Source organism: Coffea arabica, chromosome 1c, assembly GCF_036785885.1.
Source record: "Coffea arabica cultivar ET-39 chromosome 1c, Coffea Arabica ET-39 HiFi, whole genome shotgun sequence".
NCBI classification, from domain to species: domain Eukaryota; kingdom Viridiplantae; phylum Streptophyta; class Magnoliopsida; order Gentianales; family Rubiaceae; genus Coffea; species Coffea arabica.
Window position 1 is genome coordinate 44,734,886 of NC_092310.1, and position 14,820 is coordinate 44,749,705.

Below are 14,820 nucleotides of genomic sequence, written 5' to 3' on the forward strand. Positions count from 1 at the left end.
TTTGATTCTGCAAATTATCGCCTAGGGTAGAAACTAAAATTAGATTATAATCTTTGCCCATATTACATCGGGGCTTATTGCCCATAATCTTTGCTATCTTCCTCCTCTATTATCTTTGTGGTATTGTAAGTTTAACTGAAAATCTTCTTAAGAGGTTTATGAGGATTTCTGCTCCAGTCCCTCTTTGTCCCAAAAGTAGTTGCTGCAACAATTTCTCTTTAAGGGTGCAATTTTTGTCTTTTTTTTTGTGCACCCTGGGAAGCATTACTTATTTTGGACTGAGTTTTGACAACTTATCTACTTTGGTTATGATTCTTTATGGTTTAACCTTTTTTGCTCGATCTAACCAACTTAAACAGTTTTGGCACTTTTCTTTTAAGAGCATCTCCAATGGGGGTGTAATGGGGCCCCATTACACCCCTCCATGACACGGCTCCCCATTGGAGCCGTGTCATGCGGATTACACGCATCATATGTATGATGCGTGTAATCCGTTGATTTTTCTTCCCATGGATTACACGGCTCCCCATTTTGTTATTATTTGTATTTTATTTGATTTAACTTATGTAATATTATGTTATGGAGTTCAACTAATTACATTCCAAATTATTAATTAAGTATGGATTATTATGATATCTTCGCATTTGAAGTATCAAATATTTGTTTAATTTCCTACATAATTATTTTTAAAAAAATAACAATATATTATTTTTGAAACATAGAAAAAGATATATTATTCAAACTTAAAAATTAATAATATCATTTTTAGAAAATAAAAAAATTCAAAATGTACAAAATTTAACGAAAGTTAGTACTTTATTTTTTAAAAATAACAAAATTAGTTTTAAAAATTACTTTATTTATTTATAGGATATGAGTTATGCATTATTAAAATAAATATTTGATTAATTGTGGACCCATGCTATTACACCTTGTGGAGTGTAATCCATTGTGAGTGAAAGTGTAATAAAAGAGGAGAAAGTGGAATGCTGACGTGGCATGTGGATTACACTCCACAGAGTGTAATCCATTGTGGATGCTCTAAGTAATAGACCTGCAATGGAAATTCTGTTTATTTTTTTAAGGTCCAATCTGATATATGTCATGACTAGTTCATCTGTATTTCTGTGATTGTTGTGGTCTTATTATATCTCTTCTTAGATCCTATTCAACAGATTGTGGTCCCTTTACCAGGAAGTACTTATACTTTACAAAAGTGCTTCTGAAAATGTTTGGTGGCATTTTATGGGTAATGTTTGGTTTTGAGTAGTTTTGACAAATGACCTCAATCGGCACTTTAAAAATGCTGCTTTTTGGACTGGATTTCTTAGCAAGAAGTGAATAATTATATATTCAGGGTTTCTACTATGAGGAACAATAATTGTTCCATGAGGAACAATTATCTAATATATGCTATTTCAGTAGCTTCAGCTTAATTGGATGCAATGTTTGATGGTTACATTTAGTATACTCCCATTTGGCTGTCCTTAAATGATATTTACATCTAATACAGCAAGGCATGCATGACTGCAGATGCACTTCTCAACAAAATCCAATGAGAAAATAGATGTATTTAATAAATACTGTTGGGATCTTTGAGTGCTTATGCCTCTAGCCAATACTAAACAGTGGGCCTTAATTATGATTGCTGTATTTGTAAGATTTTTTGATGTTTGTTGATTTTAAGAAACCTTGATTTTTTTTACGAGTCCTTTCAGTTGTTTCACGAGGGAGGACAGGCAGAACATGGTGTTTAATACTTTTATTCTTTTGATACTTATAAATGCTACTAGAAATATATGAAAAATAAGCAGAGAACAGAATATAAGCTAAAAACATAACCTTATATACAAGCACATTTGCTTCCAGAAAAAAGAAACAGTTATGCAACTAATATCGATTATATAGGGATTACAGAAAGCTCTAGTCATGTATGAATAAAATTTAGTACATTTTCTTCTCTAAACCTTTACAAAAAGTACCTTTTGACTAATGGGCTACAGTGGGTAGGGTTAACTCTAAAAAATCTGAAAAGTTAGTAGGTTTTTTACCAACTGCTGCCTTATTTTGGAATGTAATCTTCGATACTTTGTTTGGAGGGAAGGGACAACAGACAGGAAAGAAGAGTCACCCATTGCTATAAAAAATTTCTGACATGCTATTCTCTGTAGAACTCAGAACTGCCTTAAGCATGTAACGAAAGCAGAAAATGGAATGTAATATTAACAAAAGGTGGTGAAAATTTGAGCTCAATTCTCTTTTCATCCTCTCAAATTATAAAAATATGAAAATCGTAGAATGACTTGTATTTATGATCCATTGTTCATCTATTATATGGTGGTAATAGCTTTGAATGTGTCTATGAGGTAATGGAATGCTGTATTATTTAGTATATGGTGGTAATAGCTTCAGATGTGTCTATGAGGTAATGACTGCACCCAACGTGTCAAGGGAGAGGTGAAGAGCTTCATGTGATGCCCTTTTTAAAGTTCAATCTTTTCTGGTCATTTTGATAATTTAGACTTTGTAAATTGAGCTGGAAATGTACCAATAAAATCTTTTTGCTTGTTTCCTTAAAAATTTGAAAAGAATTAGAATGGGTCAAAGAGATAGGATTCTGATTTACCTATCCTTCTTAATTAGAATTTTATTTTCATTTAATTGGTTGCTCAATTATTAATCAAACTTTTCTTTTTCTTCTGTTTTCTAAGAGGTTTGGAGTTTTTTTTTGGGGGGGGTTGTGTGCGCGGGTGGTTTGTGGGGAAGGTTTATTGGAGACTCTCTGCCTTCTTTTATGCGTTGCACCATATTTCCTGCTGTTTCCCAGTCCTGTATGCTATTAAAACATCTCAATCTTGTCTTGATATCGCTTGTCTAGTTGGGCTTAGGCATACTCATTTTCCCTTTAAATGTTTGCTATGCATGGTTTCGAGACATTCAACACAAAAATCATCTCAAACTTAATGCTTCAACTGTCTGTTCAAATGCATTTCGTGGTTAGTGCAATTTATCTTATTTTAACGTTTGAAATCTAAAATCATTGTTTGCTTTTCTATTCCTTGATCATTTTTTTGTTGAGTAAGTCTATTTTTGTTATTATTTTTCCCCATGGGATTACTTATTTATCATGTTATTCTGAGCTAATTGAATTATCATAATCATGCTTGCTGCAGTTCTTTGAAGAGTATGTGCATGGGGCAGGCTCGAATAAACAACAAGAAGCAATTCATGAATAAGAAAACTAAATTTGTATACTCTGATGGTAGTGAGGATGAAGATGGAGATCATGATGGGATTGGCAATAACATTCATAGGAGCACAGAGGAGAAAGATTTACCTACTGATAATATAACCGATGCTAATTTTGAAACTCTAGTTGATGAAAAGCTAGGGCCTCAGAACGAGGACAACTCATCTGTTCAAGAGGAAATACAAGAACATAAAGAGAATAAGGAGGAAGTGACAAAGAAGCATAAAATTCAAGAAGGTGAAGCTGGAGAGCAGCCAATTAAGAAGCAGTGTGTTGAATTAAGTTCATCAAGGTCCCCAAATTTTGCATCTTCTAAGATGGAGGAGAAATCAGTTGATAAATTGATCGAAGCTGAGCTAGCTGAGTTGGGAGACAAAAGTAAGGTAAGTAGAAATCACTTGTGAAGCTGCAAATTATGATCTTTTACTCTTTGCTTGGGAAGAATGCCTTTGTTGATGCATTCCGTTTTTTAATTGTTTTTCTTTCTTTTACCAAAAGAACGATGGACATAACTTAATTGTTTACTCTCCCCACTGGATTCTCGATGTCTTCATGAGCTCTTTAGAGTTATCTTTCTGTAAAAGCACATGTATCAACTGGAGCATAATTCCATAACTTCATGCTCTGTTGTCCTGGGCCTCCTTTATTTATCTGTGGACAGTCTCAAAGAGTTCCAAACTAATTAAACATCATGAACTAGCACAAGTCATTTAGAATGTGGTAGAGTTAATACAACTTGCCCCATTTTCCTGCTTCAACCCTTAGGTCAATGTCATTTTAACGTTCAACTTCTTTTGGAGACTATCTCTTTGGAGAAATTTTATGTCAAACTCTACATACATCTATGAAATGTGGTTGCAGAATGTCCATAATATCCCTTCTTTCTCAATATCTTCATCTTAATAAGTAGACCCATCTTATATGACCTGCCCTCTCCCATCACCACCCTCCCCCTTGGCCCAGTGGCCACCTCTTCCACCATTGTTCTCTTCAAAATCCCCTCATGCACACACAGTCACATGCATGTATATATCTCTACTACTTCCATATTATCAGTGGAACCAGTGGCAGTGCCCAAAGCAAAAAGGAGAAGGGCTGCATTTGGAGATGGAAAGGCTGATTTTCTTCTGGGTACGACGAATTGAAAAAGAGAAAGAGAGAGAAATTAGAGTTTGATTATGACCCGTAACATGGTAAATAGTAGGTGTAAAATGACATAATCCAAGAATTGAAGGGGGTGAAGTGGTTTTAGATTTGTGTGAGGTGATTTTTATCTTCTTCTTATATGTGTTCTTTTGTTCCCTCATTCTGAGATTTTCAGAAGCTGTATGGATTCTGCTAAGAATTTTTTAAGTGCATTCTACATGACATGGCATAACTCTGACAATCTAATTATGATTTTCGCTAGATAAGATTGTCAGGTTACAAATGAATAGTGAAAAACGAGCATAAAAATAAAACTTTGATTTGTTAGCATTTTTCTTGTGTTTGAGGCCTGCATTGCTGGTGCAAAAGTGAGATTTATAAATGTTGTTACCCAATTCATATTGATGTCCCGAGACATATGATAAGAGACATGCTAAAAGCTACCCGGAAAATGTGAAAACATGTTTGAAATGAATATGTAGTTGAAGATTCTTCTACTTGTACTTGAGTGTATTATGATGCCTCTTCACTTTCAATTTCTTCTGTTTGTACTCAAGCTTGTATGAACTTGATCTCTGAGTGAATCGTCAAGTTTCTTCTGATAGCTGATCTTTTGATTTTAAGAAATGTTTCTTCTGTATGGCTTTGCATTTGTTGAACAATATAGCTGTAGCTTGGCTGCTAATATACTAGTAGATGTCACCTGCACATGGCCATCGCATGACACTTGGCAGGCCTTGTGAAGAGACATTGTTTACAAGAATGAAACACTGCCCCCAATAATATATCAGTATACTAATTTGCTACATCTTTCTAGGACCAAAAAATCTTGGTCCTGAGATTTCGGTCTTTTTTTTTTTCAAATAGTTGGTGATCCATCCTGATTTTGCAGTAACATTTTTTTTTCGGTTTTTTTTTATGTTTTATTAAACAGAGACGATTCAGCAACCTTGACTCAGGCTGTAATGGTGTTGTATTTGTCCAAATGCGCAAGAGGGATGATGATCCGAACCCGAAGGATATTGTGCAGTATATGATGACTTCCCTTGCTTCAACCCGGAAACACATGTCTAGGTTACTTTCTCCGCGTGTTCATTAACTGTTTCTGCTAATTGGCTTGCTGTGCTGTAATGCAAACTAGTATCAAGTATCTTATCTGGTTCAAATTGCATTGGCTTGCATCAGATTCATGTTAAGGGTGCTGCCCATTGAATTAAGCTGCTATGCGTCAGAAGAGGAAATTGTAAGGGCAATTAAACCTTTTATTGCAAAATACTTTCCAGTGGAAGCTCAGAATCCCCACAAGGTAGCTTCGATTTTTGTCTCCTTTTTAATGACACCCTTGCTTTATAATCTATGCTCAAAACCTGAGCGTCTGTACCCCATTAAGTAAACTATCAAAATATTCTTGTAGCTCATAGATGTATTTCCAATTGTACTTGGTTTCTACTTTATATCTCTAGTTTATGACCTTGGGTTTGGCCTTTAGATGTTATTCAGTCTATTACTTGGAGAAGAATTTGGGTTCCTCTACTATCACCTGCATTGCTTTAAAGTTTTGGTGTGTTAATTATTCAAGTATCCTACTTAGGTACTTAAAGGTGGAGAGGGGCGATTGAGTTTGATTTTACTTGATTCTTTGCAATTTATCCAACCAATAACTGCTATATTTGGCCTGACTTTTGGTACTATGTCTTCTTTTTTCCCTGTTCTTTGGCTGAGCAAAAAGGCATTATAAATCTTCTTTTGCAGTTCGCTGTATTGTATGAAGCCCGTGCAAATACTGGTATTGATAGAGCAAAAATCATCGATGCAGTCGCAAAATCTGTTCCTTCACCACATAAAGTTGATCTTAGCCATCCTGATATACATATTGTTGTCCAAATTGTCAAGGTAAGACATGCACATGCACGGCTTCTTGTAGCTTTTTTTTGGTCCTGGAAATGCTACTGTACATAATATGAAAAGCTGCATGATCAGAAATTTTTAAGTACTTTGTGAAAATTTCTTTCTGTAAGGAGGACAGAGTTCCTTTATAAAGGAAACTAGTTATTCGGATAATGAGTTGCTGATCTGCATCTACAAGACTTAGTGATTACTTTGTACTAATAGTTGCATTGAATTTGAGTTATTTTCAACATTCTCATGTCCAAAAGTGATTGTGATTTATGCTTCATGGAATAATTTGCTTTTGTGCCTTTTGCAGACTGTTTGCTTGATTGGGTTGGTTGAGAAGTACAAGGAATTGGCCAAGTTCAATGTGAGGCAGCTTACATCTTCTAAATCCTAACTTGGCAATTCAGTTTGGTTTTAAGCAGCCTACCAGTTTCTGTTCTCAGAGTCATTTTGTTTGATGTATTTCCTGCATATTTTGTACTTTGTTATGTTAGTTCATATCAATCCTAAACTTACGAAACTTCAAATTTCCAAAATGACATTTGACAACAATTATGCTGGATTGCGGTTATGAAACTTTCTTTCTGTAAATGTTCAGCTTATCTTGCATTTATTAGTCAGCAAAAAAAGTAGGCTAGAGGGCTCTGCATAAAAATTAACAAGTCAATATAATTGTGTAAAATGCTTTCGGTTAAGAGCTCCTAGTCAATTAACTCAAAAGATATTGCATGAGAGAGAACACATCTTTTAACCGGCAAGAGCTTCATAAATGCCAAATACTTTCAGAATACAAAAAGCAATAAAGCCATATATGTATATATAAACCCAGATGCATGGTAGTAGAAATAAACAAAACCATGTAATCTTTAATGTGTTGTATTAGGTCTAACAAGCATTTCTCAATAATAGAAAATCCAAAAGGCCCATTAGTTCATCTTTTTGGTCACGAGAGCACCAATACAAATAACCAATGAATTAAACAAGCAGCATACAAAGCCCTAGGACAGCAAAATTGGATGCATCCCATCAAATTTGATTATGGAATACAAACAACAATTGATGGATATAAAAAAATCTCTGCATTTTACTGCATTCAACTTGAGGACAAATCAGTTATGCCATCTACTAATTATCAAAATCAAACTATCTTTGTTGGTCTTGTATGTATTGAAAGTACAACAGCTGTTAAGGAAAAAAAAAAGGAAAACACAATGAGAAGGAATCACAGAAACATGAAGAAACAATATCAATTCACGTTCCTCCTCTCCAAAGAAAGCAGAGAGTTTATCATTGATCAGCTGACAGCTTCTTCACTTGCTGGACCCTGCAGGGCTTGGCGATATGAATGAGAAATCTAGGAGCTAGGCTTGTAAAGCTTCTCAACCATTTTCCTGTACTCTGCAAACCAGAAACAGAATTCAGTTAAAGAATTTCCATTGCTAATTCGAGGAATAAAAGACAATTCATAGATATATACAAATATGGTCAGAACTCAGAAAAATGTACCTGCTTGATTGCCCCAAAGTGCTGCTGCTTGATTATTCAAAGGTGAGCTTGTGTTCGGTTCTGCATTTAGCAATATCCACAGGTTATATTAATGATAAAGAAAAAAAAATCAGAGAATTGTCGTGATTCTTAAAACGATTGCAAAACTACGATCAACGGCAAGTAAGATTACCTCCCAGCAGGCTTTGAATGGAGAGCAGAATTGTCCTCACATCATAAGCTGACGACCACTTATCCTGGAACAGATAATGTAATCGATTAATCAGGTTTCCAATTTTGAGGCAAAATTTGAGACAATAGTAGAGTTATGTAGAAACTTTCTCTATTAATACCTGAAGTATGTCCAAGCATATATTTCCATAAACATCAACATTTGGATGAAAGCAGCCAGTCTCGAACTTGACCTTTGGAGCCTTGAATGGATAATCAGTTAGAAAGGAAAGTGATAGTTTGTACTCAGTGCCCTCAAACACGGTATCTTTGCTACCAGTAATTGTTCCTTTCCAGCAGAATATGTTGTCTTCCTCGGGAAAAGCAGATATTCCAGAATCCCCACTCATCTGTACATTCATCAACAGAGTCAAGGAAAGAGATTCAACCAAATAAGGAGCCAACAACAGAGAACAACAACATTGCTAAATGGAAGCACGAATGGAAGATTAAAAGGGATCAGAGATCCTACCATCAAGGCCATCAGTTCAGATTGCAACCTGTATTAACGAGGAAAAAAAAGTTCAAGCATCAGTTACATAAACAACTCCTTTATACATAAAAACCCTTCCTTGGACGTATTCTGTCCATTTTAAGACATCAAATTGACAATTTTTCATAACCAACTAGACTAATTAAGCTTTAGATTTCAGAATTGAAAAGGTAACAGTGAGAAAACAACAAACAGGATATGAGTTTGATATCAAAAATTGAGGATCTTAGCTAAATCAAAATCAGACATTAGAAAGTAAAAATCCTCCAAATAACGCAAGCTAAATTAATAGACTCGCATAGGACCAAGAAAACACATTTAGAAATATGTCATACGTTTTATTTCTTTCACCTAATACCCGTGTCCAGAAATCAAATCGAAACAGAAACCACAAATTCAGACACCAAATCCCCTAAATTAACTCTAAGGGGATCAAAACCCTAATATCCCAAATCAAGAAATTCAAAATTTCTTTACACACGTATTCAAAAAATAAAAACCCTAAAAAATATTTTTAAAAAAATGTACCTCTTGAGAACAGATTGAGTATCAACGTTCTTTGCAGATTGCACTGGCTGCTTGGATGACGTCATCACCGGACCAGCCGCGGGGGTGTTGCTGTTATTGCTGCTTTCGCTGTTCATTGTGGTAGTCATCCCTTCTTCCTTGATTCCTTACTATTCACACCTCAAAAAATTCGACCTCTCAACGCTTAAACAATAATCAATATAAAGGGTTCCAAAAATTCTGAACAAATCAAACCGGAATTTCGAGAAATCTCGTCAAAGAAGAAGAAGAGGCTAGTGAGAATTAAAGGGGCTGCCCCCTTCTTCTGATGATGATGAATTATTGATTCTTGCTTAGAGAGAAAGTGACAGAGAGATTGGACTGATGCAGAAAAAAAATGTGTGAAGAGATGTTTATAAATGTGAGAGTTTGTCTGAGTTTTACATAAGAATCCAAAAAACATTTTGAACGTTAAAAGAGCTGCGGCGGTGGGGTTTGGTTGATGTTTTCTCGTAACGGCTAGTTTTTTATGCTTTTTTTTATTCTTTTTTTTTTTTGAAAAATAGTTTTCTTGGTTATTATTCCGTTGTAAAATCATATATATATATATATAATAAAGTCGTATTCTCATACTTATCCCTTCATATTTTCTCTTTCCTACGTGGCTTAACGAGACGGTAAGTAGTTTCCTACGTGGCTTGCTCCTTTTTTGTTTGGATATATATCAATTCTTATTTCCTATAAAAATTCTTAATATTATATGATTCTTATTTCCTATGCAAAAAAAGAACTGGAAAGTAATGCGATATAAATAAAAGAGACACAAATTCCTCTATTAGATGTATAGGAATAAATGATAATATATTTTTTTATAATGTCCTATTCTTTTTTTTTTTAACAGTTTCATCATATATCCTTTTTATTTTAAGATAATCTATCCATATATAGAACAGCATACAAACAATCTAGACATGAAAATTAAAGAAAGTTAGCCCGAGAAAGTTTTTACAAGACTTACAGTCTCCATGCATAATTGATGTACAAAGAGAAATGGCACTTCATCTGATTGAAAAATTCTGGAAAAGTCCATAAAGAAAACGGAGTGTTATCAACCAAAGAAATAAAATCCCATTATCATAGCTAAAGAAAGATGAGATAAAACATGAGATAAAATTTTGTTAAGGGAGACGAGGGATTTTCTTCCTTTTGAATGATTGAATTGCACTTGTAAGAAAATTATTGAATTCTACTTTAGCAATCTATCTTAACAATCTCATTTCTCTCAACCTTCAAGGGAATCACTTGAATGGTCCAATTCCAAGCACAGTTGGCAACTGTACCCAACTCAAAGAACTTTCGCTATTTTATAATTTTCTATCTGGTTCAATTCCATCAAATTTAGGAAAACTGTGTCATCCTTGGAGTCCTGGTATGTATCTCACAACAAAACTCACCTGAGAGTCTTTGGCAGCTTCCCAAACTTGAAGAGCTTATTATTGCTGATAATTTAATAGAAGGCGTTGTGAGTGAGGGCCACCTAGATAATCTGACAGCTTTAAGGATTTTTGATGCATCTGGAAACTCCTTGACCTTAAAAGTAAGTGCAAGTTGGACTCCTCGTGCCCAATTTGAAGCACTTGGATTGGGCTCGTGGAAGCTGGGTCCCCAATTTCCTACATGGATTCGATCACAAAAAATCCTTAAGGGTTTGAATTTGTCATATTCACGGGAATTTCAGATACTATTCCACCTTGACTATTCAACTTATCATTGAGATCTATATACCTTTCTCACAATCAACTCCATATGGTAAGAGTTCAAATATCTCTGAAATTACTAAAGGTTTATATGTGCATTATAGTCAAACATATTCAATGGCTATTCCCTCTTGGTTATTCAACCCATCATAGGTCCATGTGAAACTTTCTCACAATTAATTTTATGGTAACAGTTCAAATATCTCTAAAACTGTCAAAAGGTTTATATGCACACAACAATCAAGCACATTCAATTGCCTACACACCCAATTAATTTATCATTGATTGACATATTTAGAACTTAATTTCCAACTATTTGTTTTCAGGAGGCATCTCTCACATTTTGTGTGAAGTGAAGAAAGAAGATCGAGTTCTTCAATTTCAGGAGGTCTCTCTCAGGCTTTGTGTGAAGTGAAGAATGAAAATCAAGGACTTTGGTATTTAAAGCTTCGGGAGAATTCTCTATCAGGAGAAATTCCTGAGTGCTGGATGAATTACCCAGAATTGTTTCACATCGACCTCAACAGCAATAACTTCACCGGAAGCATTCCAAGGTCATTGTTTCATTTGGAAGGTCTGGAGTATTTAGGCTTGGGTAACAACAGTCTCACTGGTCCGATTACCTTTGACTTTGTAAATCATGAATAAATAAGTGGAGCCATTCGATGTTTGATCCTATGGGTAAAACTAAGATGGACATCAAAAGTGACTTTGTGTGCTGTTGGCTATGTAGAAAATGTTGTAATTTTTAACCGTAATGGATGATGCACCAGTGTTTTGAAGCTATGACTGTTAAGAGTCCACCTAATGGTCATTTGTTATCTACTTGATAACAATAGGAAATGACGTTTGTACCCCTCCTCTTGATGTGATTATGTAAATGGAAGAAAAGTCAATATATTACCTAAAATGCATATCAAACTGTAAACTTGAAATGAACATCTTAGAATTACTAAAGTCAATGCGAAATGAACATCTTAGTATTGGGCCCATGTACTAAAGTGGTCATAAATGTTTTGATCAAAATAAATGGGCTAATTTCTTAGAATATTTATATTTAAAAAAAACAACCGCTAAATGCACCTCTGACAGGTTACTTTTCTCAAACTATACGTATCGTGCTGACTCAGCACGGCCGCATAATTAAAAATCCCACCCCTGCAAAAAATTCAGTGAGTGTCAGGGAGGACGTGCTGACTGAACACGATCGCGACTGACCAAAAAGGCTGCCATGACCAGCGTGGACGTGCCCAATCAGCACGTTTGCTGCTGACCAGAAAGACTGCCATGATCAGAGCGGATATGTTGATTGGGCACATCCGCGCCCGACCAAAAAGACTGCCATGACCAGCAGAGGTTGAAGAGGTTAGCCCAATTCAAGCTACTATAATATTTCCATTAAATGATGGCTCTATATGCAAGACAGACTTTCGGGTTGAAGAGGTTGGATGTTACAATCGGTAGCGCAAGAAATGACCCATAATAATTCAACTGCCAAAAGCCAAAAAGTGCCGTGGGGGCAAGAGAGTTTAATAAATGCTGTGCAGTAAATTGCTCATAAGTAGTAGAGTGCTGCACATGCCAATGCCAAATGGTTGTCGTTCGAAGGCATTATCTAATTGGACATAAAATATTGCACACTGTTATGATTGGTTATAATTCTAGCTTCCCTTGGCATCTGGGCAAGGAACAAGTTCCTTCTCTTCTCTTATTATTCTTCCCTGCTCACTTTTCACTGAAAGTCCTCCAACAAATCGTATCTCCATGTTGGCGCAGCATGAAAGAATTGTGCCAAGATACTACTGTCAGTTAGAATCCAACTACAGTTTGCGGTGATTAACATTCTCCCCACAATTTATAGTCAAGATTCACACAATCAGGGCTTTTCTTCTAGAGGCATATTAATCAAGGGAATAAATTTTAATGCTCCTCGTTTTGCTTTGAGGAAATTTGGCAACTCTTGGTCTAATATGTCTTTCCTGGTCTTAACATGTATTTATAGTTCGGTATTAATATTTTAAAAGTATAAAGTTAAATCGGGAAAACTTATAAATGTAAAGTTACGTAATAATTATTAGTGCGTGGATTGATATGATAAATTAAAAGTGATGCGCTCTTTGGATACACGCCATAGGCACATATATGGAGTGTTTAAGAAGGGTTTCACCAATTTGACTCAAAACGGCCCTAACGGCGGTAGGGGCTTACGAGATTAATCGAGAAGTCAAGATTCAATTAAAATTTGACGAGATTAACCAAGAATCAAGCTGATTTGAACTAGTTCCTTCGTATTTATTCGCTCTACTTACTTTCCGTGGATAGTAATATTTATTTTGCTTGCTAATAATAATATACCTGAAACAAATGACAAAATGACTCCATAATAGTGACGTGTTAGAGGACGAGTGAAGTGGACAGCAGTAATAAAAAAAAGTTTACCAATAGCTACGTACCAATGCTCAGATACCATGGAAAAGAGGGTCACAACACAATTCGCCATGAATGCGGCCTTAGAGATAAAAAAATAAAAATAAAAATAAAATTTTTTTGCCCTTAATTCTCCATGTTCTGATGAAAATCGTATCCTCAATTTATTGGCTTAAGTTCAAAAAATTGTTAAAATCAAATGCCAATGCATACAAAAAGACTACCAAAATCAAAGGCCAATGCATACAAAAAGCAAAGGCTGCCATGACCAGCGCGGACGTGCTGACTGGGCACGTCCACCTCTGCAGCCTTGCGACAGGACTTTGTTACTTTTTGATCTTGCTGACTTTTTCAAAAAAAAAATTTTAATTTATTATGCGGCTGTGCTGAGTAGTTTGAGAAACTCACCCTATTAGAGGTGCATTTGGTGGATTGTTTTTTTTTTATTTTATGTATAATCTAAGAAATTAGCCGCTGCTAGGCTTCAACCTACCAAGATGCAACGGGCGCCCCGTGGCAAATAGGTCCTCGCAAGTTCCATTGGCTGCAAGTTTGCCTCTCCTCCCCACCTTTATTTTTTAGAGTTATTACCACTTTACTTCTTTAAATTATATTACTGCTATCTATTTACTACCCTAATACTATCTTTTATCACATTAACCTCATAAGTAATTCAACTCAGTATGTTAACAAATTTTGAACAAAAATATCTTTTTATTTTATAGCATTTTTACATTATTATTATTATTATTATTACTTTATCCCTTTAAATTATAGTGATACAATCAATTTACACCATAACATTATTTTCTAGGTATTTTACCCCACCGTTAACCTAACTAATATATTCAAAAATTTTTTTATCTATTTACCTTTTTTATATATAATTAAAAATAAAAATTGGAATGATTATTCTTCCTTTTTTTCACTTTAAGAGTTCCAAAAGCATAAAAATAAAAGAATTTTCCAAATTAGAAAAAGAAAAAGAGATAGGAGAGAGGGAAATAGAAAATTACATTTTGCAAAGAAAGAAAATAAGTATGAATATAATATTATCATATTACTTTAACATCGTTGGGATTATGATTGGAATTTGAAGGTACATAAAAACGTAAAGTAATTTTAAAATAATAAAAATATTGAATTCTTTTTATTTGTAATATTTTTTTAAAAAAAGAATTGAGCTCTCTCTCTCTCTCCCCCTTCTATATTTCTAATTTTTTCATCATTAATAGAAAGAGATTAATGTTTTGAATTTGCTTTCTTGATACTAAAAAGAAAAACTAAAAAGAAGAAAAGTCACTCTAAATTTTTTACTATTTTTATTGTACAAGGAGGAGGGTACTTTCTTCTAAAATTCTTTAACTTGCTAAATTGGTTTAACGGTGGGATAAATTGCATAAAAAATAACTTTAGAATGTAAGTTGATAATAATGCTATAGTATATGCGGGAAATGTGAAAACAATTTCAAGGGTTAAATATGTATTCTCAATTGAATTAACACATTTCATTAAATTTAACCATTAGTCTTGAAAGTAAAGTAAGTGAGATGTAACGTTAAGGGAGTAATCATATATATATATATATATATATATATATATAATAAAGTCGTATTCTCATACTTATC

The 14,820-nt window shown here is 34.5% G+C and overlaps 2 protein-coding genes across 2 annotated transcripts; one reads left to right on the top strand and one right to left on the bottom strand.

The window, feature by feature from the left end:
• The first annotated feature begins 3,207 nt into the window (after nt 1-3,207).
• LOC113740207 (uncharacterized) lies at nt 3,208-6,762 on the top strand. Its single transcript, XM_027267741.2, has 5 exons — nt 3,208-3,633; nt 5,331-5,470; nt 5,582-5,702; nt 6,149-6,289; nt 6,603-6,762. The coding sequence occupies exons 1-5, from the start codon at nt 3,229-3,231 to the stop codon at nt 6,684-6,686; spliced, it is 891 nt and encodes a 296-aa protein (XP_027123542.2). The 5' UTR covers nt 3,208-3,228; the 3' UTR covers nt 6,687-6,762.
• Nucleotides 6,763-7,348: 586 nt separating this feature from the next.
• LOC113724223 (ubiquitin-conjugating enzyme E2 20-like) lies at nt 7,349-9,484 on the bottom strand. The gene is made up of 6 exons (XM_027247148.2): nt 9,030-9,484; nt 8,481-8,508; nt 8,131-8,358; nt 7,971-8,034; nt 7,799-7,858; nt 7,349-7,690 (listed from the first exon to the last, which is right to left on the bottom strand). The coding sequence occupies exons 1-6, from the start codon at nt 9,155-9,157 to the stop codon at nt 7,647-7,649; spliced, it is 552 nt and encodes a 183-aa protein (XP_027102949.1). The 5' UTR covers nt 9,158-9,484; the 3' UTR covers nt 7,349-7,646.
• Nucleotides 9,485-14,820: the final 5,336 nt, after the last annotated feature.

What these genes read in the sequence shown, in the direction of transcription:
- LOC113740207 (XM_027267741.2), top strand. Translation starts at nt 3,229, where the DNA reads ATGAATAAGAAAACTAAATTTGTATACTCTGATGGTAGTGAGGATGAA. An exon ending in AGTTGGGAGACAAAAGTAAG is followed by an intron (nt 3,634 to 5,330) that starts GTAAGTAGAAAT and finishes TTTATTAAACAG; the next exon opens with AGACGATTCAGCAACCTTGA. An exon ending in AAGCTCAGAATCCCCACAAG is followed by an intron (nt 5,703 to 6,148) that starts GTAGCTTCGATT and finishes CTTCTTTTGCAG; the next exon opens with TTCGCTGTATTGTATGAAGC.
- LOC113724223 (XM_027247148.2), bottom strand. Translation starts at nt 9,157, where the DNA reads ATGACTACCACAATGAACAGCGAAAGCAGCAATAACAGCAACACCCCC. An exon ending in ACTCAATCTGTTCTCAAGAG is followed by an intron (nt 8,509 to 9,029) that starts GTACATTTTTTT and finishes TCGTTAATACAG; the next exon opens with GTTGCAATCTGAACTGATGG. An exon ending in CTGAACTGATGGCCTTGATG is followed by an intron (nt 8,359 to 8,480) that starts GTAGGATCTCTG and finishes ATGAATGTACAG; the next exon opens with ATGAGTGGGGATTCTGGAAT.